At 37.9% G+C, this 26,301-nt stretch overlaps 1 protein-coding gene across 1 annotated transcript; it reads left to right on the top strand.

Annotated features, from left to right (window-relative positions):
- The first annotated feature begins 137 nt into the window (after window positions 1-137).
- On the top strand, window positions 138-25,921 carry LOC108702858 (myosin-1B). The gene is made up of 39 exons (XM_041579108.1): window positions 138-279; window positions 1,767-2,017; window positions 3,122-3,265; window positions 3,356-3,512; window positions 4,299-4,326; window positions 4,925-5,033; window positions 5,241-5,333; window positions 6,195-6,258; window positions 9,822-9,920; window positions 10,444-10,547; window positions 10,938-11,076; window positions 12,600-12,718; window positions 12,936-13,085; window positions 13,958-14,128; window positions 14,553-14,862; window positions 15,239-15,306; window positions 15,660-15,747; window positions 15,843-15,960; window positions 16,203-16,326; window positions 16,416-16,552; window positions 17,222-17,477; window positions 17,652-17,894; window positions 18,115-18,291; window positions 18,375-18,520; window positions 19,305-19,395; window positions 19,473-19,862; window positions 19,973-20,099; window positions 20,434-20,552; window positions 20,786-20,982; window positions 21,066-21,249; window positions 21,340-21,505; window positions 21,945-22,069; window positions 22,517-22,825; window positions 22,920-23,123; window positions 23,239-23,364; window positions 23,502-23,672; window positions 24,275-24,379; window positions 24,467-24,562; window positions 25,651-25,921. The coding sequence occupies exons 2-39, from the start codon at window positions 1,814-1,816 to the stop codon at window positions 25,801-25,803; spliced, it is 5,811 nt and encodes a 1,936-aa protein (XP_041435042.1). The 5' UTR covers window positions 138-279; window positions 1,767-1,813; the 3' UTR covers window positions 25,804-25,921.
- The last annotated feature ends 380 nt before the right edge of the window (window positions 25,922-26,301 follow it).

Below are 26,301 nucleotides of genomic sequence, written 5' to 3'. Positions count from 1 at the left end.
TATGCTAGGGGCCAAGTTTGCCAAAATTGTTTTGACCTTATAAAGAATGGGGGTGTATTCTTCTGTCTGATTAGAAATCCCCTACTGTATAAAAAGCCTCCATAACCCACTTATTATACCGATCAGGTAAGAAAGGGTGCCTGTCCCCTATGCTATCTGGCAGCGCTATCCTTATTATAATATCACCTCTTAGTTGGAGCAACAGAAATCAATAAACACACCTTCCATTTGTCTTACAGTACTGTCCAGACAAGTGATCGTTGCCCGGTGCCACCACAGGTAAGATCTTCTCATTTATTCTTCATAATCATGTTGGTTACCAGTCACCGCTGATACAAGATGGCAGATACAGATTTAAGAATTATTGCACAAAAAAATTTCTTTTGATTATTTCAGAAGGGATATTTTTTGACAGATACAAATCTTAGCTAATTCTTGTTGGTAAGGGTACACCTAGATACAGGGAGTTTTGGAAAGTGATCATAGACGCAATCCATAGACAAGTTCCAAATGCAATGGGACATATGAACAGCCTGTGGTAATGTATCTGTCTGCTAATGGGGGTCTGTAAACATCACCTTTGGAACAAACCATTCATCCAGCTGGAGAGGCTAAAGTTATCTCAACCATTCCCTATTGGGTATATTGGCCAGTGCAGCAAATTCATTCTTACATTTCAGAATTATAAATATTTATTTAGATATTATAGATATAGATATTTAGATATTATTTATTCACCAAGGAAAAGAAATGTTACACTATTTACATTTGATACATAAGGATATCCTGTTTTTATTCTTTGATACTTTAATTGGTTACATGCTAACCCCCAAGTGAAAAAAATAACCATTTAATGAATGATTAAAGTTAAGCAGTTTAAAGGTTTTTGAGTCCCATTTTACTGAAATATCTAGAGGTGGCAAGGGCCTCAGTGTAGTCAAACATTGCAAAAGGGTAGCCCCCAAAACAGTATCTCGTGTGGCTGTTGTTTAAGCAATGATCTGTTTGATACAGTGCTAATTCTTTGAAAAGGGAATCACGTTAGTCATTATTTTTTGGTTCATGGTCCCTTTGATGGAGGCCTTATGATGACTGGACTATGTTTTAATTAATAGAGTACAGCAATTAGAGATTGGAGGACAGACCTTTACTTTTCCCACCAAAACAAAGTTCATGCTCCAAAGCTCTATGACTTCTATATGAGCCATCATGGTCCTTTTTAATAAAACAATTTGCTGTTTCATCCAGAAACAAAAGGAGAAAGTTAAGAGAGGCTCCACTGTCAATTTTACACAATATTTCAGTTACAGGTGGAGCTTACAGGCTCCCTTAACATTCTGTAGTGATTTCAGTATCAACAGCTGAGGCTTTCACACATTCTTCTCTACCACTGATCATGTCTTCATCTCAGTGTCTGGTTACTGCTCCATGTAGGACAAAGGGAACTGAAATATGGAAGATATTTTTATTGCATACATATGTCAGTTATAGAAATAAGACAATTACATCTAGTATGATATATTCTTTTAGCATAAACTATATATAAACTATATAAAAATGCTTATTGAAGAGCCTTTGTAATCTCAAACTGCATTCTAAATGTCAATACACTTTAGGAAATAGGATTAGCGTCCTTAAAGCAGCCAAGGAAAGTGGCATTAATATAGAAAGCATCATTCACTTTGAATATTTCCAGTATGTTGGATTTTCTCTTGTAAGGAAGGGTAAAAATCAAAGGTTTCTAATGGTTACATTCTTTTCTACAGCAGATATTTTTTTTACATACTTGGGCTCTGCTCCCTAAACCGCAACCATGAGTTCGGACGCGGAGATGGCTGTTTTTGGGCCAGCAGCCCAGTTCCTCAGAAAAAGTGAGAAAGAGCGGATTGAAGCACAGAACAAACCATTTGATGCAAAGAGCTCTGTGTTTGTGGTGGAGATCAAGGAATCCTACGTGAAAGGAGTCCTTCAAAGCAAGGAGGGTGGGAAGGCAATTGTAAAGACAGAAGGTGGACAGGTATGGTTACTAGTGATCTGTCCCATTTTGCATCTCCAATAAAATTTGTGAAACGGTGAATTAGCGAAACACTTTAAAGTCAAATGGACGTCAAAATTATTTTGATGCACATTGATTTTTACGCACGCGACAATTTTTACATGTGCAACTTTTTTTGTCCGAATGCATTAAAGTCAATGGTCATCAAAATAGTTTTGACGCGCAACAATTTTGATGCATGCAACTCTTTTGTCCAAATGCATTAAAGCCAATGGGCGTCAAATTTTTTTACGAACACAACTTTTTTCAGCAGTGAATTTTTGCTGCAGTTTCGCCAAAAATTCACAGATAGTGAAGTGCGGAAATTTGCTGTAAATCCATGCCTGGCTAATAAATTCTCCCATCACTAATGGTTACACATTGACCCCAGTTCCTTTGGGCTGTACAGGGAAAATGTATAATCATTATGTTTTGAAGATACTAACAAAGGTGTGATGTCCTTAACCCTGTAGTTGTATCTCAATGTTGAATAATGTAACACTACTTTTTATACTGTAATACTACTGTGATATACTAAATACAATTACAGGGATACAGACACTATAGACACGGCAGAATGTGAAAGGTGCATTTAAACACTGCTACACAGAGCTGTGAAATATATATATGTAATCTAAATCTGTGATAGGACAATTACAGAATAATAATACAATTACTTACTGTATACTTTATATAGAAATGGACTGAAAACTGTATACTATTACTATTAAAACACAAGACTGACCACGCTAAGCATATAAAATGCATGTAAGCTATTAATTAGATTGAAAGTGAAATTGGACAAATCAAAATCCTTTTACATTTAATAACTTCTTGAACTGCTATTGGACAATTATGGCAGCGAGAGGGCTCAGGTGTAAAGGCAGTGGGTGAATTTCCAAATAGACATTTCTACACAGTCCCATAAAACAATTTATTGCTTTAGGGCCTTACACAAAGTGATTGTTTAAACCCAATGAATAAGCTGTCTTTGCAATGTATAATTAATTCTAAACTATTTAAGGAACATTGGTGTGAAAAGTCATGCAACTGGCTTTACTTCACAAGCATTTCCTCATTTTGTAGACTGTAACAGTGAAGGATGATCAGATCTTCCCTATGAATCCACCAAAGTTCGATAAAATTGAAGACATGGCCATGATGACCCACTTGAATGAACCATCTGTTCTGTATAACCTCAAAGAGCGTTATGCAGCCTGGATGATCTACGTGAGTATGGAGTGGGTAGAGAGAAATTTCTAAATAGGAAAACACAAATGCCTTGGGATGACACCTTCTTTGGATGTATATTTCTTTCAGACCTATTCTGGGCTTTTCTGTGTTACTGTGAATCCCTACAAGTGGCTTCCTGTGTACAACCCAGAGGTGGTGGTGGCTTACAGAGGCAAGAAGCGCCAGGAGGCCCCACCCCACATCTTCTCTATCTCTGATAACGCCTATCAATCCATGTTAACTGGTAAGTTATAGGAGCTTGTTTAGTTGATGTTGCAACTTCTTATATAATTTCTTTTGCTCATCTTTTCTAAGATCAAGGCTCCTAAAAATGATATAACACACTATTGCCTTCTACCAGCTGATTACAAAAATGGGTGTCTGTCATTTCCTCATTAACAGTGGCGGAACTACCGGGGGAGCAGGGGGTGCAAGGGCCTGCACCCCCTCAGGGCCCCCCGGCAGTTTGTTCGCCGCTGAAAATGCCGGCAAATGCGGCCGTACGGAGGGGGGCGGGGCCCGGCTGCGCGTCACGCACCAGGGCCCGCCCCCCTCTAGGATCGCCACTGCTCATTAAAATGTTATTACATGTTTCTTTTCCTGTATGGATCCTAGACTGAGGCACTATTCATTTAGCTTCTACTCTTGCTTTTTATTTTCCATTTCCCTTGCACAGTCAGTGGCTATTATTTTAGCTATTGACTAATATCTTTTGGTTGATCATCTCAAGAAGACCCAGTGGAGCAACTAAGACACTGCGCCAACAGAACTGGTCTTGAGTCAAATACTAGCAACCTCAATGGCAAGCCCATAGTTTCAGCCTCATGGGTACAAAAGTTTAAGGAGGATGGAAATAGTAACAAATTTGCATGGGGGCCCATATATGTTAAACTGTACATTTACAGGTCGAACGAGGCAAAATCAATAGGCAATGTTGTTTATTTATAAACCGAGTATACATTCTTGCAATATAATGTGCCTCAACGATGCCATATCAATTAATCTTACATTATGCGTTCTTGTTTTGCAGATCGGGAAAACCAGTCAATCCTGATCACGTAGGTTCAATTATTTTTCCCCCGGCAATACTTTAATTTTATTTTAATGAGGTGCAATGCTATTGCAGACAAATATGTTGGCTGCGTTGGATAAATTCATGTTATACTAGATTGTGAATTTATAGTGAGTGACCTGATACACACAAATTCTGAAATAGCCCCAGAAACAGTGCAGTTTTACCCTTGTGTGAACGTTTCTTGTTCTCAGTTTACAAGGAAGGCTGTATCTACTTTTCTGTAGTCTCACAATTCTTTTCCAAAAACCATCAAAGAGCTTGGCCTAGAAATGCATGATCCTAGCCTTTGGGGGTGTCCGAGGTCTGCTGCTAAGAGTTTGAAAATAAGGGCTGCACTTGTACTTTATGCACTAAAAGAGCAGAATTTCCTTTGAAAAAGGAATATGTAAGTTTTAAACTTGCCAGGGGCAGCTATTTTCTGTCCCTACTAAAGTGCCAGCTAAGAGGTAAAAACAACCCTGTTTCCATCTTGGTTCCACCAGCAGTTTCAATTGTTTGAAAGCAATATCAGTAGTGGCAACACTGCCAATATTTTACTCTGATCTGCACAGTTCAAGTGATTTGATATTTATTTTCTGCAGTGGAGAATCTGGTGCTGGAAAAACAGTTAACACAAAACGTGTCATTCAGTATTTTGCAACAATTGCAGCAGCCCCTGACAAGAAAAAGGAAGAAGTCGCAAAAAGCAAGGTATGATGCTTCCATTAAAGTGTTTGTCTAACTGCAAAAACTATATCTGAAAAACCTATTAGGTAAGTGTAAATAGATATTCAGGAATGGAAGGGGAAGACTCCTCCAACATTTATTCAGGGGATGAAGCTTAGTGAGCTGGGTCAAACTTAGGGATCTAGGCTCTGTTTCCTCTTATATATTAATGCTTCTGTTTCTCCTTCTTAGGGAACCCTGGAAGATCAAATCATTCAGGCAAATCCTTTGCTGGAAGCTTTTGGAAACGCCAAGACAGTGAGGAATGACAACTCTTCCCGCTTTGTGAGATATTTCGATTTACTAGAAACAACCCCCCAATATCATAAGGGCCTCCCTGGTTATTAAAATACGATGCTTCCACTTAAAGTTATTTAGTTCTAAACATTAGTGTTTTGTCCATAGTTTATTAAAAGGTTGGGTGTTACTTATTACTCACTATGTAAATGACATTTTATATCTGTCAACTCAAGCACATAACTGACAGGGAAGCACATAAGCAATACAAGCATGTATAAAGTTATTTGGAGGATGCCAGATCATGGGTGTGATTTGTTTCTGCTTACCAGTAGTCATTGCTTAGCCGCAATACCTTATCACCAGCCCATGACCAGTAACCAATTGTTTGTAATGAGGATTTTGGCAGCATTGTCTAAAGGGATGGCATTCAAAATGTTGTGAATCAATTCAGAGCAGTGGTACAGTTGGGCTGGCTCCCCTGGTGGAGGTTATCCTAAGGGCACTTAGAGGAAGATCTGGGAAAATTGCATATTTGGTCTCCTAGATATACATGAAAGCTCACCTTGAAAGTCAATTAGGGTGAAATTTGGGGTAAAAATGTATTTGCTGTCCTAGATATTGGTAGAACTTTCGCTGTATGGCTCCTATACTAAGCTAAGGAAGGCCCTGACCACAAGTTGGAATTCCAAGTGGGCCTTGAACTAAAAAAGTCCAACAAGCACTGCTACAGTATCTCCTATTCTTGATCTATAGCAGTGATATATTTTTTTTAGGGCTGAAAAATAACATACAGTTACTTTCCCCTGGCACCATGTCGATAAATCGAATGTTATATGAGTGGTGATACCTGGAGAGGGTTTATTTGTTCTGTAATCATTATACCTTTCTCCGTCCCTTACCTTGTAGGGTAAATTCATCAGAATCCATTTTGGCACAACTGGGAAACTCTCCTCAGCTGATATTGAAACTTGTAAGTATCATTAATGTACAATAGGATAAAGGGAGTAATGGGGATTTTGGTGGAAGATCTATTAACTTTCGAATCCTATTTTTTTTCTAAATTCAATCTTAAGCATATTGCTGAAAAAAATTGAATTGGAAAAACTTGATGAGGTTACTTTGCAAAAAAAAAAAAAAAAAAAAAAGATAAAATCACACTGTAAAGTAGCTAAAAGAGAAAAGAGAAGGAAGTGCACATAGGGCAATACTATTTTATGTTGTCTGATAAGGGCAATCCAGCCATAATAGGATTAAAAGGTGTTCAGAGAAAAAAAAATGTTAATTGGATCCACGCTAGTGATGGGCGAATTTGCGCCCTTTCGCCGAAAAATTAGAGAATTTCACGTGAAATTCGTGCAACGTGAATAATTTGTGAAATGGCGCCGGCGTCCATTTTTTTGATGCTGGCGTCCATTTTTTTGGCCAAAATGCGCTGGCGTCAAAAAACGGACACCGGTGTCCAAAAATTTTATTTTGATGCCAGCAGCGAATCACGCAAATTCGCTGCACCACGCAAAGTGTACACATGAATCAGGCTTCCCTTTTGGGTATCTACTTACAACCAGTCGGCATGTTATATTTGTTTTGTGTTGATTTGTTGTGCAGTTGATTCATTACTCCATACATGAAGTGGAGATAAAAGAGAAAATAATAATAGTATATTATAAAGTATATTATAAATAATATAATTTAAATAATTTAAAAGCAATCACAGAACACCAATTGCCTACTCACAAACAGTTCAGCACCAAAAGCACATCACATTCTACAACGATGCCCTTTCAACAGCACTTGACTCCCTTGCACCTTCTACCACCCGTCACAGCCGGCCAGCTAAACCCCAACCCTGGCACACTAGTGTAACACGGTACCTCAGAAGATGTAGTAGATCAGCTGAGCGACGATGGAGAAAGTCACGAACTGATCCTGATTTCATCCACTTCAAATTCATGCTCTCCTGCTATAACCGAGCTCTATCATTAGCCAAAGAACAATACTTCTCTTATCTAATATCTACTATGTCCTCCAAACCACAGCAGCTGTTTGCCACATTTAACTCACTCCTATGCCCCTCTCCACCTCCTCCACCTATTAATGTTACTGCCCAAGACCTTGCTCATTTCTTTAATGAAAAAATCGATCTCATTAGGCTGAGCATACCGTCCAACAACAATCTCAGACCAACGTGCAGTCCACTCACATCTACTTTGCACTCCTTCACCCCTGCAACTCTAGATGAAGTCAGCAAACTTCTAGCCAGCTCAAAACCCACCACCTGCTCCCTTGACCCCATACCCTCTCGCCTTCTCCACCCAATCTCTGATACACTCTCTCCTGCACTTACCCACCTATTCAATCTTTCACTCTCTACTGGTACTTTTCCATCATTATACAAACAAGCACTAATCACTCCTATCCTCAAAAAACCTTCCCTTGATCCCAGCTCTCCCACTAACTATCGACCAGTCTCCCTTCTTCCATTCGCCTCCAAATTACTAGAAAGGCTTGTTTATAAACGCCTGATCCAGCATCTCACTCACAACTCCCTCCTCGACCCCTTGCAATCTGGCTTCCGCCCATCACACTCGACTGAAACTGCCCTCACCAAAGTAACCAATGATCTTCTATTGGCAAAGTCTAAAGATCATTATTCCATTCTAATCCTACTAGATCTCTCTGCAGCCTTTGACACAGTTGACCACACACTCCTCCTTGACATTCTACACTCATCTGGCATTCGGGACACTGCTCTTTCATGGTTTACATCTTATCTGTCTGACCGTTCCTTTAAAGTTTCCTTCTCCAACTCTACTTCTACTACTTTCCCACTCTCTGTTGGAGTTCCTCAAGGCTCTGTTCTTGGCCCCCTGCTGTTCTCGCTCTATACAACTTCACTAGGAAAACTCATTCAGTCATTTGGACTTCAGTATCACCTTTATGCTGATGACACCCAATTCTACTTGTCTACTCCTGATCTTTCTAATTCTGTCCTTTCCCAAGTCACAGACTGTCTCTCTGCTGTCTCCTCCAGGATGTCACAGCGCCACCTGAAACTGAACCTTTCTAAAACAGAACTCATCATATTTCCTCCAAGATCTTCCCCTGTCCCTCAGATATCACTCACCGTAAACAACACCACCTTTCATTCCACCACACAGGCACACTGCCTAGGAGTTATCTTAGACTCTCATCTGTCTTTTTCACCACACATTCAAACACTTGCAAAATCTTGCCGTATTTAACTGCGCAACATTGCTCGAATACGACCCTATCTCAGTTCAGAATCAACTAAAACACTGATTCAGTCTCTCATCATCTCCCGCCTTGATTACTGCAACTTACTCCTCACAGGTATTCCAACAAGTCACCTTTCACAACTCCAATCTGTTCTAAACGCGGCCGCTAGACTCATTCATCTATCTCGCCGCTCAACATCAGCTGCTCCCATATGTATGTCCCTTCACTGGCTCCCAATCTCTTCTAGAATCAAATTCAAATTACTTACACTCACATTCAAGGCCCTTAATAATGAAACCCCTCCCTATATTTCATCTCTAATCTCCAAATACACTCCTTCACGAAACCTACGCTCTGCTTCTGATCTTCGCCTCACTTCTCCTCTGGTCACTTCTGCCCATTCTCGTCTACAAGACTTCTCTCGGGCTTCTGCTTTTCTCTGGAACTCTCTGCCACAAGCTGTCAGACTTTCTCCTTCCTTCCAAACTTTCAAGCGCTCCTTAAAGACCCATCTGTTTAAAGAGGCCTATTCGTTGTACCTTAATTAATCATTGCTGTATCAAAAATGACAAAGTGTTTATATGATCCTTTTGTCTCAATTGTACCCTAACCTTTTAGTCTGTAAACCCTATTGTACTCTGTAATCCTTGTCTGTTAGCCACCATTTATTCCCTGTTTGCTATAACTGCAGTAAAGCACTGCGTATCTTGACAGCGCTATATAAATAAATGATGATGATGATGATGATTCCAAGGTAAAAGTCTGGACTCGTCAGAAAGATCTGCTGTTTGGAGAAATCACCCTGCCACTGTGGAGGGGTCACAGATCATTATTTAATGTAAGCAGTAGTAGGTTAAGTAGTTGGCTTTTTCTACAACTGTTGGGTGAATAGTTGGTGATAAGGTCATTCCAAGATTATCTACAACAACAAGTAAATGTTCTTCCCTGATCACCATAATGAACCTTCAGGCTTACAGGAGTATCTTAGAAAGCAAATAGGTATTCTCCCCAAATCTCACCATACCTGTCCTTTGGGCTGCTTACCCCAGTCACTGTTCTGGGACATCCTATGAAAGCAGCCTAATATTTGGGAACCACTGCCATAGAGATTATTACAGAACATCATAGACAGCTAATATTGTCCAGTTCATGAATATTCATATAAAAAATAACCTAAGGGAGCACACAGCATTCTTCTTTACCTAAAATAGTATATGTATTATATTCTATTGTATGCAATGTAGGTTGGGAATTTCCATTGGTACTTTTCCCATCATGCACTTTCTTTATCCACAGACCTGCTGGAGAAGTCCAGAGTTACCTTTCAGCTAAAAGCCGAGAGGAGCTATCACATTTTCTACCAAATCATGTCCAACAAGAAGCCGGAACTGATCGGTAAGTTTACAAATAATCACATTTGGAGGTAGCTCCCCATCTGGCTTTAAATAGAAATTGCACTGTGCCTGATAGGACCCATAGCAGCTTGAAAGGGGGAGAACATCAATGTTCCCTGTGTGGAAAACCTTGCACCTCAGGTCTGATATTTAGGGCTCATGTCAAACAAGGGGTATTCAATAGATGCAGAGAAAGGCCTAAATGCAACCATGCAGCCTATTATTTCAGTAATGGCAGGGTCAGATGGAGTTTAAACCGAAACAGCACCTTTTCAGCCTGAAATGTGCTTGTCTCTTGAAATAGTAATGGCCCTGTGTCTGATAGGCCCCTTAGCAGCTTCAGAGGGGGAGTACATCAATATTTACTGTGTGGAAAACCTTGCACATCAGCCTGGAGAATGTAGCTTGAGTGACATAACCCTAAATGAATGTATTTCTTTAACTGTGTATCAGGTGCCCCCACAGTGCATATTATTTTACCTTAGACTGTTCTTTTGTTTCATAGAAGTTCTTTTGTTTCATAGATATGCTCCTGATTACCACCAACCCCTATGACTATCCATTCGTCAGCCAAGGGGAGATCTCTGTAGCTAGCATTGATGATACAGAAGAGCTCATGGCCACTGATGTAAGCCTGAATATGCACTGACTTAAAGGCGTGTGTGTGTAGAGAGAGAGAGAGAGAGAGAGAGAGAGAGAGAGAGAGAGAGAGAGAGAGAGAGAGAGAGAGAGAGAGAGAGAGAGAGAGAGAGAGAGAGAGAGAGAGAGAGAAAGGCAGATTCAAAGCTAGACAGGACAACACAGCTAAATCTATTCTCTCTGTACAGAAATTCACAGAAATTGCAAACAGATGTTTAATCTAATAATGTTTAATTAACGGGCTAATTAATATGTGTGGGCATAAATCACATTGTGTTTTTGAGGGTACAAAATTAGCTGCTTGTGATCTCGTGCAACTATACTGTACTTTGATAGATCCTTGCCCATGATCTTAAAACTGGGATGCTTTTCCTTACAGAGTGCTATCGATATCCTGGGCTTCACTGCGGATGAGAAAATGACTATCTATAAACTGACAGGTGCCGTCATGCACTACGGTAACATGAAATTCAAGCAGAAACAGCGAGAGGAGCAGGCTGAGCCAGACGGCTCAGAAGGTACATAATACTCCGTAGAGAGAGAGGGCAATAAAAAGAATTTAGTTCTGTTCTATATGGGGCAGATTTATCAAGGGTCGAAGTGAAATCGAGGGAATTTTCGAAGTTTAAAAATTCAAAATTCAAAGTAATTTTTGGATACTTTGACCGTCGAATAGGCTACTACGACTTCGACCTTCGATTCGAAGTAAAATCGTTCAACTATTCGACCATTCGATAATCGAAGTACTGTCTCTTTAAAAAAACTTCGACTTCAATACTTCGCCAACTTTCCAGAGTATATTTCTAAGTTTTTTGTATTCGAAGGAAAATCGTATGATCGTACAATAAAATCGTTCGAATCGTACGATTCGAAGTACGATAGGAGTACGATCGTACGATGTAAAAAATCCTACGAATTCGACCTCGAATTTCGTAGTATTCAATTCGATGGTCGAATTTCGAAGTATTTTCCACTTCGAAATTAGACCCTTGATAAATTGGTGTATGTGAATATTGCTTATGAATAATTATATAGATATTGTATGTGACTTTTGTGATATAGCCAGGCTGGCTACTTATTGGTACAGACTGAGATATGTTTAGCTGGAACAACCTTTTATTTGCATATAGTGTATTAATATTTTGTTTTTAGAATAGTCATCTTTATCTGGCCTGGGGTCCCCATACTATTTTCGAGGGTGGGGGGAAAGAGTGCAGAAAAACGCCACTCAAAAAAAAAAATCATTCTATTCTGCTTTCCAGAAAGTGTGAAATGTTACAGTAGCTGTGCTCTCTTTGGTCTGGTAGTCTGCAATTCCTGTACCCCCTGGCCAAAAATGGTCCCCTCTACCATTCCTCCACCCATGTCCCTTAGCTTTGTAGTCATTCCTGGCATGTCTTGGCCATAAATTAGAAATGATATATTAACTTTCTGCATACCTTAAAGAAAGGATAGGAGCCATGCTGAGTAGAGGCTGGCAGAGGTTAAGCAACAGACCTATATCTCACTCACCACTTGTATAAGTGCTGGAACATAAAGTGCTTGTATAAATGTTGGGGATTAAAATTGCTCCCCTTTAGGGCCCATACACAAAGCACTTAATGGTACTCCTGCCTTGCATGTTTTGAAGCACATGCAAGGTAAGGACATGCCCGGAGATGCCCACATGCTGCCCATATAGCATGCCTTGATTACCCGTGAGTAGTCACTTTTTAAATACAACTCATTTTACACAAGAAAATTGCAATATAAATACTTCCCTTTCATTTAAGGGGCATATTGTGTAAATAAACAAGAACATGCCAGAGCATGATATTCCGTTAAAAATAGAAGCAATGCACAAAAAAAAAGTTTCAGCGGCAATTTATTTATATATTTGAAACATGGGCAGGGACAATCTTAATCATTATTGCCTACATAATTACAGGAGGGTTTAAAATTATGCTACAGGTCTTCTTTAAGACTAAAACTATAAGCACATATGACTTGTTCAAACCTCTTGCACACTCCATAATTATCCTGATAATATGTTTCTCTGCAGTTGCTGATAAGGCTGCCTATTTGATGTGTCTGAACTCATCAGATTTGCTAAAAGCTCTCTGCTACCCAAGAGTGAAGGTCGGCAATGAATATGTAACTAAAGGGCAAACTGTTCAGCAGGTCAGTGATCTTATTATGTAGACCAAGAATTATGTCCTTGGAAAAATATCAGTAGCTACTCAGTGGGAAAAAGGTCCAATGAGTACCTGTAACGGAAAGTTTTGCTATTATTACAAGATCTTTTCTAGAGGGCATGAGGCATCCAAGAATGCAGATCACTTGTTGATGAACCAATTAACATTATCAGATTTGCTTACCCCAATACATATTTCTCTAGGTTCACAACTCAGTTGGTGCTCTGGGTAAAGCTGTTTATGAGAAGATGTTCTTGTGGATGGTCACACGTATTAATGAAATGTTGGATACTAAGCAGCCAAGACAGTTTTTCATCGGTGTGCTGGATATCGCTGGGTTTGAGATCTTTGATGTGAGTCATAGTTGTACTGCATGGCAGGGAATGATCATTTTTCTAACCCGTCCACCTTATAGTTCAGCATCAGTATAGCACTGGATCATGAGCCAAACTAATAGAAAAGTAAAAAGGGTATCAATGTTCATTTGTAGTAAAGGGTTCCAAGACCTGGTCTTTTGGAACTACAAGCAGGGAAAACCTTTGGGATTTTCAAGCATGAACTTGGGAGCAATAATAAGGGGCCCATTTACTAAGGGTCGAAGTGAATTCGAAGTGAATCTTCGAAATCAAAAACGTCAAATTTCAAAGTAATTTTTGGGTACTTCGACCATCGAATAGGCAAAAATTCAATTTGAGTTTAAAAAACTTCAAATATTCGAGCATTCGAAAATTGAAGTACTGTCTCTTTAAAAAAACTTTGACTTTGACACTTCGCCACCTCAAACCTGCCGAATTGCTATGTTAGCCTATGGCTACGTTTTTAGAAGTCAATGTTTTTTTTTTTGAAAATCGTTCGATCGATTGAATAAATTGTTCGAGTCGTTCAATTTGAACGATTTCTACGTTCGATCGAACAATTTGAATTTGATCGAAAACTGCTAAATTGAATCCAAAAAAAAACTTAGACTATCGAATTTCTACAATTCGATGGTCGAATTTCGAAGTTTTACCACTTCGAAATTCGACCCTTAGTAAATGTGCCCCTAAGTGTAAAAGCTATGAACCAATATCATACGAATAAAACATTTTTTTTTTATTATTCCTTGAGAAACGTAATCATTTTCATATGGTAATCCTCTCCCAAGCATCTAGAAACATTTACTGAAAAAAGCACAATCATAATTATTTATAATATTATTTTAATTTATGGGGAAATGGTTCTTCAGTACAACAGCTTGGAGCAGCTCTGCATCAACTTCACCAATGAGAAACTGCAACAGTTTTTCAACCATCACATGTTTGTCCTGGAGCAAGAGGAGTACAAGAAGGAAGGGATTGAGTGGACATTTATTGACTTTGGCATGGACTTGGCTGCCTGTATTGAGCTTATTGAGAAGGTATAAACACTATGAATAGCTCTTTTTTAGCATTATATCTACTAAGTATCCAAACTTATTGGACAATGTTCCACACACATTCCAACTTTTATAATATTATGTTAATATTATTAATTTATAAATAGACCTTATGAGTCAAAGTTCAGCATGGCCAAATCTCCTAATAGATATCTTCTGTGAATAAAGCAGACGTTGTAGACATTCATCTATATGCTCTTTGTTTACTAGTCTTTGTTTACCATAGATTCTCTATTAAAGGCAATAAGGTTAGTAATATTAAACATTATTTAGGAAAGCTACAATGTGTTGCAGGCGAAACACAGTCTTCATCTTTCTACAATCTTCAAATTTGCAGTAATTAAACCATTATTTTTCCCAGTTGGCTTTTCAATAAATGTTATTGTTGTCTACATTTCCCTCTCAGCCAATGGGCATTTTCTCCATCCTTGAAGAGGAGTGTATGTTTCCCAAGGCAACAGACACTTCATTCAAGAACAAGCTGTATGACCAACATCTGGGCAAGTCAAACAACTTCCAGAAACCCAAACCAGTCAAAGGCAAAGCCGAGGCTCATTTCTCTCTTGTCCATTATGCCGGAACAGTTGATTACAACATCACTGGGTGGCTTGAAAAGAACAAGGACCCACTGAATGACACTGTCATTGGCCTCTACCAAAAGTCTTCAATGAAGACACTGGCATATCTATTCTCCAGCTATGCCGCTGGTGACGCAGGTAGTGCTAATGTGTGTGGTTTCCATGGGTTGTAGAAATAATAAAAGGTTTTCATGGTGTTTGTATAAAGGTTTATGTAATGTAAAAGTAGTCATGTTATTAAATAAGGTGTTGATAAGTCAGTCAATAGTGGGGATTTAAAAAAAAGTTGAATGTATTTCCTGGGAAAACAGCATATGTAATTATTATTATGATGCCAATCTTTATAGGGAGTTTTTTTTACAGCATTGCCCATTTCTATGTCACTTGTAACAAAAAATAAGAAATTGGATTTACTTTTTGGTGAAGTGGGGGCTGAAAACTTTGATGTTAAAGAATAATCACTATAATATTCAAGTACTTACATTTTCTCTCTTGTTTTAAATTTTTCCTGCAGAGGGTGGTGGAAAGAAAGGTGGGAAGAAGAAGGGGTCCTCTTTCCAGACCGTTTCTGCTCTTTTTAGGGTAAGTATCACTCAGACAACAGATTGCATGTGAAGTCAGTTTACAAATGTAAAAAACTAACATATAAAGTCAAGGCAATAAACGTGACAGCTTCCATGTACAAACACAAATGTGCAGAGATAGAATGTTCTGTTAGAATATTATGAGTTAATGCATTGCCATTTAAAAGCAAATAATTGGAAGGTAAATTCCTCCTTTTAAAGCATGCCTATGGACCATATACATTTGGATAACTTTGTAAACAGTGTTTCCCATTAAGGATGAATGAATTTATGTTGGGATCAGAGAACTTATTGATATCTTCTTATCATCGCAGTTTGTTTATTAAATACATTTTTTTCTCAATGTTGCAGGAAAATCTGAATAAGCTGATGTCCAATCTAAGGACCACCCATCCTCACTTTGTCCGTTGCATTATTCCCAATGAGACCAAAACTCCAGGTGAGATAGCAATAACCAAACTAAAAAAGTGAACATTATATCAAATCCTCTAAATCCTCTAAATCTTTCCTAAATACCTGTTTTGTACCTTTCAGGGGCAATGGAACACGCACTTGTATTGCATCAGCTAAGATGTAACGGTGTGCTGGAGGGTATTAGGATTTGCAGAAAGGGATTCCCAAGCAGAATTCTCTACGGTGACTTCAAGCAAAGGTACTTTTATTTACATATTGAGAGATGCTACTCAGATCCATGAGGGTTAAGTGAGTGATCAGTCTTTTCAACAGTGACTGTTCTTCTTAAAATAGTGAAAATGCATATTGCACAAATTGTGTGCTTAGTTCTCTCCTTGGCAGTTTGATTGCAAAGTAGTTTTTACCTACACAGATATTTAAATGATATGAGATGTTAGGCTTGGCTAATATCTTCTTCTATTTCTATTTTTGTATTTTCAGATACAAAATTTTAAATGCAAGTGCAATCCCAGAGGGTCAGTTTATTGACAGCAAAAAGGCCTCTGAAAAACTCCTTGGATCCATTGATGTTGACCATACCCAGTACAGATTTGGCCATACTAAGGTATCTTGTTGTCCCTGCCTCTTAAATTAGTATAGCTACATGTTTAAGTTTTACTCTAAGATGCAATTGTACCCTTACATTTTTGAAAGGTGTTCTTCAAAGCTGGTCTCCTGGGGTTACTGGAAGAGATGCGAGATGATCGCTTGGCTGAGGTCATCACTCGTACCCAGGCAAGGTGCAGAGGATTCCTCATGAGAGAAGAGTTTAAAAAAATGATGGAGAGGAGGTAATATTTAAGTACTAAATACATGGTCTGTAAATATAATAACTTTATATTAAGTGCAACATTTATTAATAATTGTGCGAGATTTGAAAATCACTAAAAAATGTTACTTTGATTTTTTAAGAACAAAACTAAAAAAAAATAGAATATAAATTGTGCCATCTTAAATTGTGCAGCATCTGAATTTTTCCTTGATTTTATGCCACTTATGATGTATCTGCTTGCGTGGAAATAAATAGAAAAATGCAAATCTCGTAAATTTCCCCCAACATAAATCAATTATGGGTAATCCATTTAAGATTTGTCATGAAAATTGGGAAAAGAAATGTAATCTCAGAAAAAAAGGAACACAATTAACATTTTCAAGGGGCAGATTTATAAAAAATGTAAAAAAAACGTATTTAGCTTCAAATATTTTTCTGCTATTGACACATTTTTATATTATGCCCCTTGTCTTTCCAAAATATTGATTATTTTGCCATTGAGTCTTTGTCTGACAAGCAAAGTACCTTTATTATTGGATTGAGAGGATGATGACTAGAAGATATTCATTCAAGCTAACACTATGTTAGGGGGCTGACTGATACTAAGAGGGCAGTGCCTATATCTTTTGCATTATTACAGGTAATTTCTGCAAATATTTTAGCAGTATGCCATATTTTTATCTTCCAGGGAAGCTTTGTTCACTATTCAATACAATATCCGGTCCTTTATGAATGTCAAGCATTGGCCATGGATGAAGCTTTACTTTAAGATCAAGCCTCTTCTGAAGAGTGCTGAGTCAGAGAAAGAGATGCAGAATATGAAGGAAGAGTTTGCGAAGACCAAGGAGATGCTGGCCAAGTCAGAAGCTAAACGTAAGGAACTAGAAGAGAAGATGGTTAAAGTTCTCCAAGAGAAGAATGACCTTCAACTTCAAGTCCAGTCTGTGAGTGGTTTTATTTTTGTAAGCTATGTAATACTAGAACTAGAGTATTACTACAGTATTTACATTTTTATGCTCCATTATTTATATATGGTTATGAAAAGGCACAAATAAAATTGTGCTTTTTGCAATAAATATATTAGCTTTTAACATTCCATGTACTTTAATTCTAAACAGGAATCAGAAAATCTCATAGATGCTGAGGAAAGGTGTGATCAGTTAATCAAAGCTAAAATTCAGTCAGAAGCAAAAATCAAAGAGCTGAATGAGAGGCTAGAAGATGAGGAGGAATCTAATGCTGAACTGACAGCCAAGAAAAGGAAACTTGAGGATGAATGCTCAGAGCTGAAGAAAGATATTGATGATCTGGAGTTAACACTGGCCAAAGTTGAAAAAGAGAAACATGCAACAGAAAACAAGGTGAGGGTTTTCCCTTTATTCTTATAAATGTTTGATTATACAAGAACACAAGTTTAAATTGCCTGGACCATGCTAGTTACCATTGCAAGGTAGTATTAATTTTGCTATTACTACCTTTATATTATCAAAAAATTATGGATACATGCATGTATACTTTTAACTCTTCGTCTGATGTTGATTGATTTTTTACATAATATGCAATTTGTGCTTTAACAAATAGGTTAAGAATCTCACAGAAGAAATGGCAGTTTTGGATGAGACCATAGTTAAGCTGACCAAAGAGAAAAAAGCACTTCAAGAAGCCCACCAGCAGACACTTGATGACCTCCAGGCAGAGGAGGACAAAGTTAATACTCTGACCAAAGCCAAGGCCAAGCTTGAACAGCAAGTTGATGATGTAAGTCAAGTCATGTATGCAACAATCCATCAGCAAAAAACCTGGGTAATTATTGATTTCTTAACTATTATTATTTAATTCAGCTCGAAGGGTCTCTGGAACAAGAGAAGAAATTGCGCATGGACCTTGAAAGATCTAAGAGGAAACTAGAGGGTGATCTTAAACTTGCCCAGGAAACAATCATGGATCTGGAAAATGATAGGCAGCAACTGGATGAAAAACTTAAAAAGTAGGTTTATTCCCACTCACTTGTCACTTTGTTATCATGTTGGTACAGGTATGGGACCTGTTATCTAGAATGCTGAGGACCTGTGTTTTTCCAGATAACAGATCTTTCTGTAACTTGGATCTTCATACCTTAAGTCTACTAGAAAATTATGTAAACATCAAATAAACACAATAGGCTGGTTTTGCTTCCAATAAGGATTAAATATATCTTAGTTTGGATCATGTACAATGTACTGTTTTAAAATTACAGAAAAAAGGAAAGTGTTTTTAAAAATTTTGGATTATTTGGATAAAATGGTGTCTATGGGAAACAACCCTTCAGTAATTCTGAGCTTTCTGGATAATGGGTTTCTGGATCCTATACCTGTACATTACTGAATGCATGCTATTTCAAGTCTCCTTCACTCTTAGCAGGATAATTGAACATGCTAGTGAAGTTAAGTTTATTTTAAGACTGGTCACACAGGAAGAAACATGCCTTCTCTTTTATGAGAATCCATTATTAGTGAAATTATTATTACTTATTGTATAGCAATATTATTGTATACCGGTATGTAGAAATTCCTGGATAATTATTTTCTTTCCATGATCAACCATCACCATCTGAGCTCTAGTAACTTAGATCAGTTGTGGTTAGAACTATGGGCTGTTTTAATAACATTCTGCAAATAGTATTCTACAGAGTATGGGGTTTCACTCTGGCACACAATTTATAGGTCTTCCATCATCTATAATATTTCTTTAATATTTTATTTGACTTCTACAAATACATTTAATTTTAACAGGAAAGAATTTGAAATCAGCCAGTTTGTGAGCAGAATTGAGGACGAGCAGGCTCTTGGTGCTCAGCTGCAGAAAAAGATTAAGGAATTGCAGGTCAGTCTTTCTCCTGAGATATTCTTTAATATTTTTGAAAACACTTCTTTATCAACATGGGGTTTCTGTAAATCTAGGCCCGTATTGAGGAGCTTGAAGAGGAAATTGAAGCAGAACGTACTGCAAGGGCCAAAGCAGAGAAGCAGAGATCTGAATTCTCTAGGGAACTTGAAGAAATCAGTGAGCGTCTGGAAGAAGCTGGAGGTGCCACTTCTGCTCAGATTGAGATGAACAAGAAGCGTGAGGCAGAGTTTCAGAAGATGAGACGTGACCTTGAAGAAGCCACTCTACAACATGAAGCCACTGCAGCTGCTCTTAGGAAGAAGCAGGCTGACAGTGTGGCTGAACTTGGGGAACAAATTGATAACCTCCAGAGGGTCAAGCAGAAGCTGGAAAAGGAGAAGAGTGAGCTAAAGATGGAGATTGATGACCTTGCCAGCAACATGGAATATGTGACTAAAGCTAAGGTACTGCTTATCGTTTTTCATTGAATGCTTTCTATTTAACAAAACTTATCTGTGTATTGTGCTTATCAATTTATGTTATTATAACAGCATCTTTTTTAAAATTTGCTCAGGCTAATTTTGAGAAAATTTGTCGCACCCTGGAAGATCAGCTCAGTGAACTGAAGTCAAAGGATGAGGAACACCAGAGGCAACTTAATGACATCACTGCCCAAAGAGCCCGACTGCAGACAGAGAATGGTGAAGCAATATTTTGCATATTTTAATCTTTTATGAAAACATATACAAGTGCAATTAGACCAGTCCCTTAATAAACTTCTTCATTTCAAAGTTTATCACAGTTGGTGATACAATTTTTACTGAATGGAATGTAACCAAATGTACCCAAACCCATTGACATCAGAACACGCCAGCTAACTCCAATAACAGTTGTGGAAAATGATGTCCCAATCAAACTACAGTTCTAATAAATATGTTATAAAACATACATTTAGAACATACTTTTTGATGTGAAATCTGGATGTGATTTATTCCAATATATTTATTCAGACAATTCTTACCATGTTTTTGCCAGGTGAATATGCACGACAGTTGGAGGAAAGAGAAGCTTTAATCTCCCAACTTTCTCGAAGTAAACAGGCATTTACTCAACAGATTGAAGAACTCAAGAGGCAACTGGAAGAGGAAATCAAGGTGGGTGCTAGGGATTTGTGTTTTTTTGAGAGGGGGCAGGAATTAGGATTACCTATGTAATACTATATTATCCAAAGTTTTCGGATGCATTTGGGGGCATAAGACAAATGCTAGCTTTCACTCAAAGTGCAATTTTGTACTGTTTTTTTTAGATTATTTAATGTTATACTGAGCACCTATCTACTATGGAACATATATAGTAGGCAAAACATTAATTTGTAAATCTTTTATAGGCCAAAAACGCCCTTGCCCATAGTCTGCAGTCAGCCCGCCATGATTGTGACTTGCTTAGAGAACAGTATGAGGAAGAACAAGAGGCCAAGGCTGAGCTTCAGCGCTCATTGTCCAAAGCCAATGGGGAGGTTGCCCAGTGGAGGACCAAGTATGAGACAGATGCTATTCAGCGCACAGAGGAACTAGAGGATGCCAAGTATGTAAAAATATAATATTCATGTTACTATTGTGCACATTGCCATTGCAAAATGTGAGTTTTCTATACATATCATAATTCAGGAAGAAACTTGCTCAGCGTCTCCAGGAAGCAGAAGAACACATTGAAGCTGTGAATTCCAAGTGTGCTTCCCTTGAAAAGACCAAACTACGACTTCAGAATGAAGTTGAAGACCTTATGGTTGATGTTGAAAGGTCAAACAGTGCATGTGCTGCTTTAGATAAGAAACAAAAGAACTTTGATAGGGTAATAATTTAGAGGCAATTCTTTTGATTTGTGCAGTTTCCACAATAAATTGCTAAAAATCAATCAGCAACATGACATTTTATATTGCAGATTCTGGCAGAATGGAAGCAAAAGTTTGAAGAGAGCCAAGCTGAACTGGAAGCTTCTCAGAAAGAATCTCGTTCACTCAGCACAGAGTTGTTTAAAATGAAGAACTCTTATGAGGAATCTCTGGATCATCTTGAGACAACCAAACGAGAGAACAAGAATTTGCAGCGTTAGTATAAAATCCTGTTTTTGTTATATTACTTCAAGAATGATGGCTATATTTATAATTATATATATATATATATATAAAGTTTTCGGAATGTCAATATAAATGTGTAATCAATGTGCATTACAATGCACAGCCACTACTTAGGTATTTGGGGATATTTGTTTGGTAAGCTCCAAGTGGGCTAATATAATTTTGTTATTTTTATTAGCTTTTGATTTAAAATGTCTTCCTCATAGCACCACATTCTACACTGAAGTGACATAAGTTCCTAGATATTTTATTGCTAGGACTTGTTTGAAAAGGCTAAATTACTGGCTGAAACCACTTAAAAGTAATCTTTAGAAATCTGCAGAGTCTACAGACCATGGCAAGAGTTTTATCAGTTATGATTTTAGAAAATGGCTTATAAATTAATCATTTATATTATTGAAATCAACAGAGGAGATTTCTGATCTCACCGAGCAAATTTCTGAAAGTAACAAATTACTGCACGAGGTGGAAAAAGCCAAGAAACTAATTGAACAAGAAAAGACTGATATTCAGTCTGCTCTAGAAGAAGCTGAGGTATATCTTTACTTGAAAATTAATCTGTAATGTAATGCATTATTTTACACGACAGAGGTATATGTTACACAGCAGGCTGCATTGCTACTAGCCTCTTTATAGTTACAGGTTGAAAAAAGACAAAGTCCATCTAATTCAACCCCTACAAATGAAACCCAGCATCCATACACACACCCCTCCATACTTTCACATAAATTGTATATACCATATATATATACTAACTATAGAGTTTAGTATCACAATAGCCTTTGATATTATGTCTGTCCATGAAATCATTCAAGCCATTCTTAAAGGCATTAACGGAATCAGCCATCACAACATCACCCGGCAGTGCATTTCCCAACCTCCCTGTCTTTACTACGTTGCTTCAAAGTAATTTAAAACAATCTAATAATTCATTTTAAATAACACTGAATGCATTTATAAGAAACCAATACTCTTGATTAGGCATCTCTGGAACACGAGGAAGGCAAGATACTGAGAATCCAATTGGAACTTAATCAAATAAAATCAGAAGTTGACAGAAAGATTGCAGAGAAGGATGAAGAAATGGATCAATTTAAAAGGAACCACATCAGGGTGGTGGAGTCCATGCAGAGCTCATTGGATGCTGAAATCAGAAGCAGAAATGATGCTCTAAGGTTAAAGAAGAAAATGGAGGGAGATCTTAATGAAATGGAGATCCAGTTAAGCCATGCCAATCGACAAGCTGCTGAGTCTCAGAAGCAGTTGAGAAATATTCAGGGATTGTTCAAGGTAAGATGGCACCCTTAGGTTTGTATATGTTCTATGGTACAGACAAGTATACAGTATGTATGTAACTCTGTATTTCTTTGCTTTCTTTCCATAGGATGTTCAGATTCACTTGGATGACTCCCTGAGAGCACAGGAAGATCTTAAGGAGCAACTGGCTATGGTTGAACGCAGAGCTAATCTAATGCAGGCTGAGATAGAAGAGATGAGGGCTGCTCTTGAACAAACTGAACGCAGCAGGAAAGTGGCAGAACAAGAATTATTGGATGTTAGTGAGCGTGTACAACTCCTGCACTCACAGGTATAAAAAGTTACCTCTGGCTAGTGTAGGACATGGGCTATGTAAATATATTATAGAAACTTCGCTGTTTTTTAAGATTGCCTATCCTCGCTAACATTGTGCATCATTGTATTAGAACACAAGCTTGATTAACACCAAGAAGAAGCTTGAAACAGACATGGCTCAACTACAGACTGAGGTTGAAGAGGCCATACAAGAAGCCCGCAATGCTGAAGATAAAGCCAAAAAGGCCATAACAGATGTAAGTTGTAATGTTTCTGCACACAGAAATACATATATACCGTGTGTGTGTGTGTATATATATATATATATATATATATATATATATATATATGTATTTATTTCTAAAGATAACACAAAATTTACTCATACCTGCAGGCTGCTATGATGGCAGAAGAACTTAAAAAGGAACAGGACACCAGTGCTCACCTGGAAAGGATGAAGAAGAACCTGGATCAAACAGTGAAGGACTTGCAGCATCGTTTGGATGAAGCTGAACAACTGGCTATGAAAGGTGGAAAAAAACAAATCCAGAAATTGGAGGCTAGGGTACGTATTATGCTTCTATGTACAGTGTATTGTTTGATACAAAGGTCCTGAAGATGTTACATGGTACTTTTGTAAAACTGAATGGATTTTTGTTTTATTTTTAGTCAAACTGATGTTTACATTAAAAGTTAATAATTTGCTTAGATTAGGCAATACAAGGATTTTAACTGGGGCAGTTTTTGGAATGTGCTCTGTCTCGGGCAGGGTCCTTATTCACAGAACATTCCCCAGTTCCAACTTTCAGAAAAGCTGCTGTTTATCATGAAAGCATGGGGTGGTATAGCAAGTAGCTATTGCTTGGTGAACATTTTATCTAGCAGAGCCCTAGTTCTATTTCCTAATTTGAAGGAAAGCATTTTTACAATGCTTATAATTTTTTGAATTATTTCATTGGTACTCTGGGGTAACATGTACCATGTTCTTCATTTATAGTAACATAGACTGGTATATTTATACTTCTTGTATAATTCTGGTCTCCAAAACCCTTGTTTCCATCCAAAACAAAGTAATCTTTCAATCCAGGTAAATGGGTAATGAAACCAATCAGCGCAGGTGTACTGCTGCAAGGTGCTTTTATTAACTGCACGGTTCTTCATTTATAGGTTCGGGAGCTTGAAAACGAAGTGGAATCTGAACAAAAACGCAGCACAGAGGCAATTAAAGGTGTCCGTAAATATGAACGGAGAGTTAAAGAACTAACATACCAGGTTTGTCAAATTACTTTCTCTTCCATAACAGTAATCACTGTAGCACAGTGACTATTAAAATACGATTTGACCTTTTCATATCTGCAGTCTGAGGAAGATAAAAAGAATATCCTGAGACTTCAGGACCTGGTAGACAAACTCCAAATGAAGGTGAAGGCCTACAAGAGGCAAACAGAGGAAACTGTAAGTAGCTGTTTGTTCCCTTAATGAAATGGCTTCAACATTCTATTTAATGTAGACATTTTGGGTCTTTCTGTATTTATAACTGCTTCCCAGTTGATTTCCACTTCAAAACATTTCAATAAATTTAAGACTGAAGATGGTTCCAGTAATCCCAACATCATTTGAAAAACATACTGTATGCTAGATAAATATTACCTGCATATTTACATTATCTCTCTTTTTCTCTCGGTCTAGAAAGAAATATTAATTACATAGAACATTTCTCCTACAGTATGTTTCCATGAACACTAATTAAGTTTATTGTATAGTTGTTAGAAAGGTGTAGCTTTCTCTTAAAGGCTTTTTGCAGGATATTTATGAATATATAGTGTGCTGTGGTTCTGTCAGAAAAAAACAAACAATTAGTGATGGGCGAATTTGCGCCGTTTTGCTTTGCCGAAAAATTTGCGAATTTCGCGCGAAATTCGCGAAACGGCAAAAAATTCGCGAAACGTCGCCGGCGTCTAGTTTTTGACGCCGGCGCCCGTTTTTCGACGCCGGCGCCCGTTTTTGGCGCCGGTGCCCGTTGTTGGCGCCGGCGTCCGTTTTTTCAGAAAAATTTTTTTTGACGCCGGCGAATTTTTGACGCGAATTTTCGCGGGCGTTTCGTGAATTTATTCGCTGGCGGCGAAACGCGCAAATTCGCCGCGAATTCGCGCCTGGCGAATAAATTCGCCCATCACTACAAACAATATTTGCTGAACTCTTGAAGCTATCCTCACCCTTTAACAATATATCTTATATTTGGAAGATAGGGGCAGATTTCTTAAAGTGTGAACTTAGAGTTCACCACAGTAAAATTCCAACACTATCAATGCATACTTCAGGGATAGTTAGAGGAGTATTTCTCAATGAGTGGAAGTTTGAGTTCACCAATTGATTAACACACCTCTAAAAATAGAAAGTGTTGGAATTCTACAGTGGTGAGCTTTAATTTTACACTTTAAGAAATCTTCCCCTTAGCGTGTGTATTTTATAATCTTATTCTAGGTCTGGACTCTATTATGTGAACTAAAATCCACTTCTTGCTCTTGATTGTCTTTTCCTAGGAGGAACAGTCCAATAGCAACCTCACCAAGTATCGCAAGATGCAACATGAACTTGAGGAAGCTGAGGAGCGTGCTGATATTGCAGAATCCCAGGTCAACAAGCTTCGTGCTAAGACCCGAGAGGTTACTAAGATTGTGAAGAGTGAAGAGTAGGCGGGTGCTGGAGCCTCCAAACTAGTGACTGATGAGAAGCACATAATGTGGAATTCTTTTTTCTGTCACTGTTATGTCTTAAATATATTCAGTAATAAATATATAGGTCCTTGCAAGATTCTAGGTCTCCGATATTTCATTCTCTGTTCTCTTAATGTCCCGTTTCTTAGCTATATTTGTTTTGAAACTAACCTATATTCCCTGATTTTTCTAATACTCTAATCTATTGCTTGCCATTGCCCTAACTCATGCTGATCGTGAAAGAAATAATAAATCAAGAAATAATAAATCCAACAAAACCGGTAATACAGTGTAAGACATGGTTATTTCACCTGTTCTGGACACATGGTGAGCTTAAAGGGATTCTGTCATGATTTTTATGATGTAGATTTTATTTCTAAATTACACTATTTATACAGCAAATAATTCACTGTACCATATAAAATTGCATTCCTGAACCAGCAAGTGTATTTTTTTTTAGTTGTTACATTGGTGTGT

This window comes from Xenopus laevis, chromosome 9_10S (assembly GCF_017654675.1).
Source record: "Xenopus laevis strain J_2021 chromosome 9_10S, Xenopus_laevis_v10.1, whole genome shotgun sequence".
NCBI classification, from domain to species: domain Eukaryota; kingdom Metazoa; phylum Chordata; class Amphibia; order Anura; family Pipidae; genus Xenopus; species Xenopus laevis.
Note: the sequence above shows the minus strand (reverse complement) of the source record. Positions and strands in the feature narration are given on the sequence as shown.